This window comes from Sinocyclocheilus grahami, unplaced genomic scaffold, assembly GCF_001515645.1.
Source record: "Sinocyclocheilus grahami isolate Dianchi unplaced genomic scaffold, SAMN03320097.WGS_v1.1 scaffold126.1, whole genome shotgun sequence".
Classification (NCBI taxonomy): domain Eukaryota; kingdom Metazoa; phylum Chordata; class Actinopteri; order Cypriniformes; family Cyprinidae; genus Sinocyclocheilus; species Sinocyclocheilus grahami.
This window is the reverse complement of record NW_015505305.1, coordinates 3,632,566-3,634,198: the sequence shown is the minus strand read 5'-3', so window position 1 is coordinate 3,634,198 and position 1,633 is coordinate 3,632,566. Positions and strand designations below refer to the sequence as shown.

At 37.9% G+C, this 1,633-nt stretch overlaps 1 protein-coding gene across 1 annotated transcript in view; it reads right to left on the bottom strand.

Moving 5' to 3' along the window:
* Positions 1 to 350: 350 nt before the first annotated feature.
* LOC107590307 (retinal-specific ATP-binding cassette transporter-like) overlaps positions 351 to 1,633 on the bottom strand; it is a 39,138-nt gene continuing 37,855 nt past the window's right edge. The window contains exons 46-49 of the mRNA XM_016279015.1: positions 995 to 1,136; positions 773 to 907; positions 516 to 696; positions 351 to 376 (exon numbers count right to left, since the gene is read on the bottom strand). Coding sequence (XP_016134501.1) covers positions 351 to 376; positions 516 to 696; positions 773 to 907; positions 995 to 1,136 — 484 coding nt within the window. The remainder of the gene's footprint in view (positions 377 to 515; positions 697 to 772; positions 908 to 994; positions 1,137 to 1,633) is intronic.

The following is a 1,633-nucleotide window of genomic DNA, read 5'->3' as shown; positions in this document are numbered from 1 at the left end:
TTACACTTAAGACTGGTTTTGTGGTCCAGGGTCACATATCAAGTAAATACATCCAAATTTGCCCCTATAGAAACAAGCTGACAAAAACACTTTTTTCTAAAAGTGAAAAAAAATCAAATAAATTCACCTAAGGTTAAGGTGTAGGTTAGTATGGAAGCCAGTTTCTGCCACAGGAAAAATTAATTAAAAAAAAGGTAATTGTGAATTTCTCTCACAATTCTGACAATATATCTCACAATTTCTCACTTTTTCGTCAGAAAAAAAGTCAGAATTGTGAGATAAAAAAAAAAAAAAACACAATTATCTTTTTATTTTGAGGTGGAAACAAAAAAAACCTGCCAGATGTAAACTCAGAATTCAGATGAAAAAGTCGGAACTGCGAAGTTTATATCATATATAAATTCTGGGTTTATATCTTCCAATTCTGACTTTTTTTCTCAGAATTCTGTGAAAAAAAATATGAATTGTAAGATAAACATTTCAAAATTACCTTATTGTTTTATTATGTGGCTGAAACAGGCTTCCATAGGTTAGTATATAGTATTTATAATTAGCGGTATATAAAAATTCACGTGTTTTGACGTGTTCTTGCCTGTGTGATGTAAGGACCACTGCCCTGCCACCCTGAATCACACTCATGATGGAGTTCCAGAGGAACCTCCGAGAGTGAGGATCCATTCCTGTGGTTGGCTCATCCTGGCACAGGGGGAAAAAACATGCTAGTAACAATCCTTATCTTATTCTGAGATAAATCACACACACAGGCCCTTACTAGGAGCAGAAGAGCTGGACAGCCAATCATTGCAATAGCTGTCGAGAGTTTACGCTTGTTTCCACCACTGTATGTGCCGGCAGTGTAGCCTGCATACTCAAATAAACCCAGTTTCTGAATTCCCCATTCAGCCACCTGCATCAAAGAGAGACAGAGGTCTCTGTCAGAAATCCTCAGAGAGAAAGAAATAAGAAGAGATACGAAAGTGGAATTTGGTCTCACTCTGCTGATCTCAGATTCCGGGACTCCTCTGAGCCGAGCGTATAAGTGCAGATGTTCTCTTCCTGTTAGAAGATCATCTATGGCATCAAACTGAGGGCAGTAGCCCATGTTCTGGTGCACATCCAAAATGTTGGTAAGAATGCTGGAGCATCACAAGAAATCAACCAAGTTAATGACAAAATCAAAATGTGTTGAAATCAAAATTAGTATAAAGTGTGAAATTTGCTACATCACTAGCAATACCAAACAAAATAGTAAAAATGACAATGGTTTCCTCATACAAATTCCTACTGGGTGTAGCTATGGTGTTTATGTGCAGTTGCTAGGGAGTAATGAGTGGTTAGTGTGTTGCTATGCAGTTGCTAGGGTCTTCTAGGTGGTTGCTAGTGTAAAAATAACAATTGTGTCAAACAGTTTGCTGAACAGTCTTCCTGCTCCTTTAACCCCACCCACTCTGGACAAAGTCCAATCAAACAGGTAGTCTCACCCCAAACTCAAACTATAAAATGCAACAGTTGTGATCAGGAAGTAAAAATCACATTAATTTTCTCCGTAGTGGGATTGATTTGTAAAGACTAAGTTGCTACCTAATTGATGGTATACAGTGGTGTGAAAAAGTGTTGGCCCCCTTCCTGATTT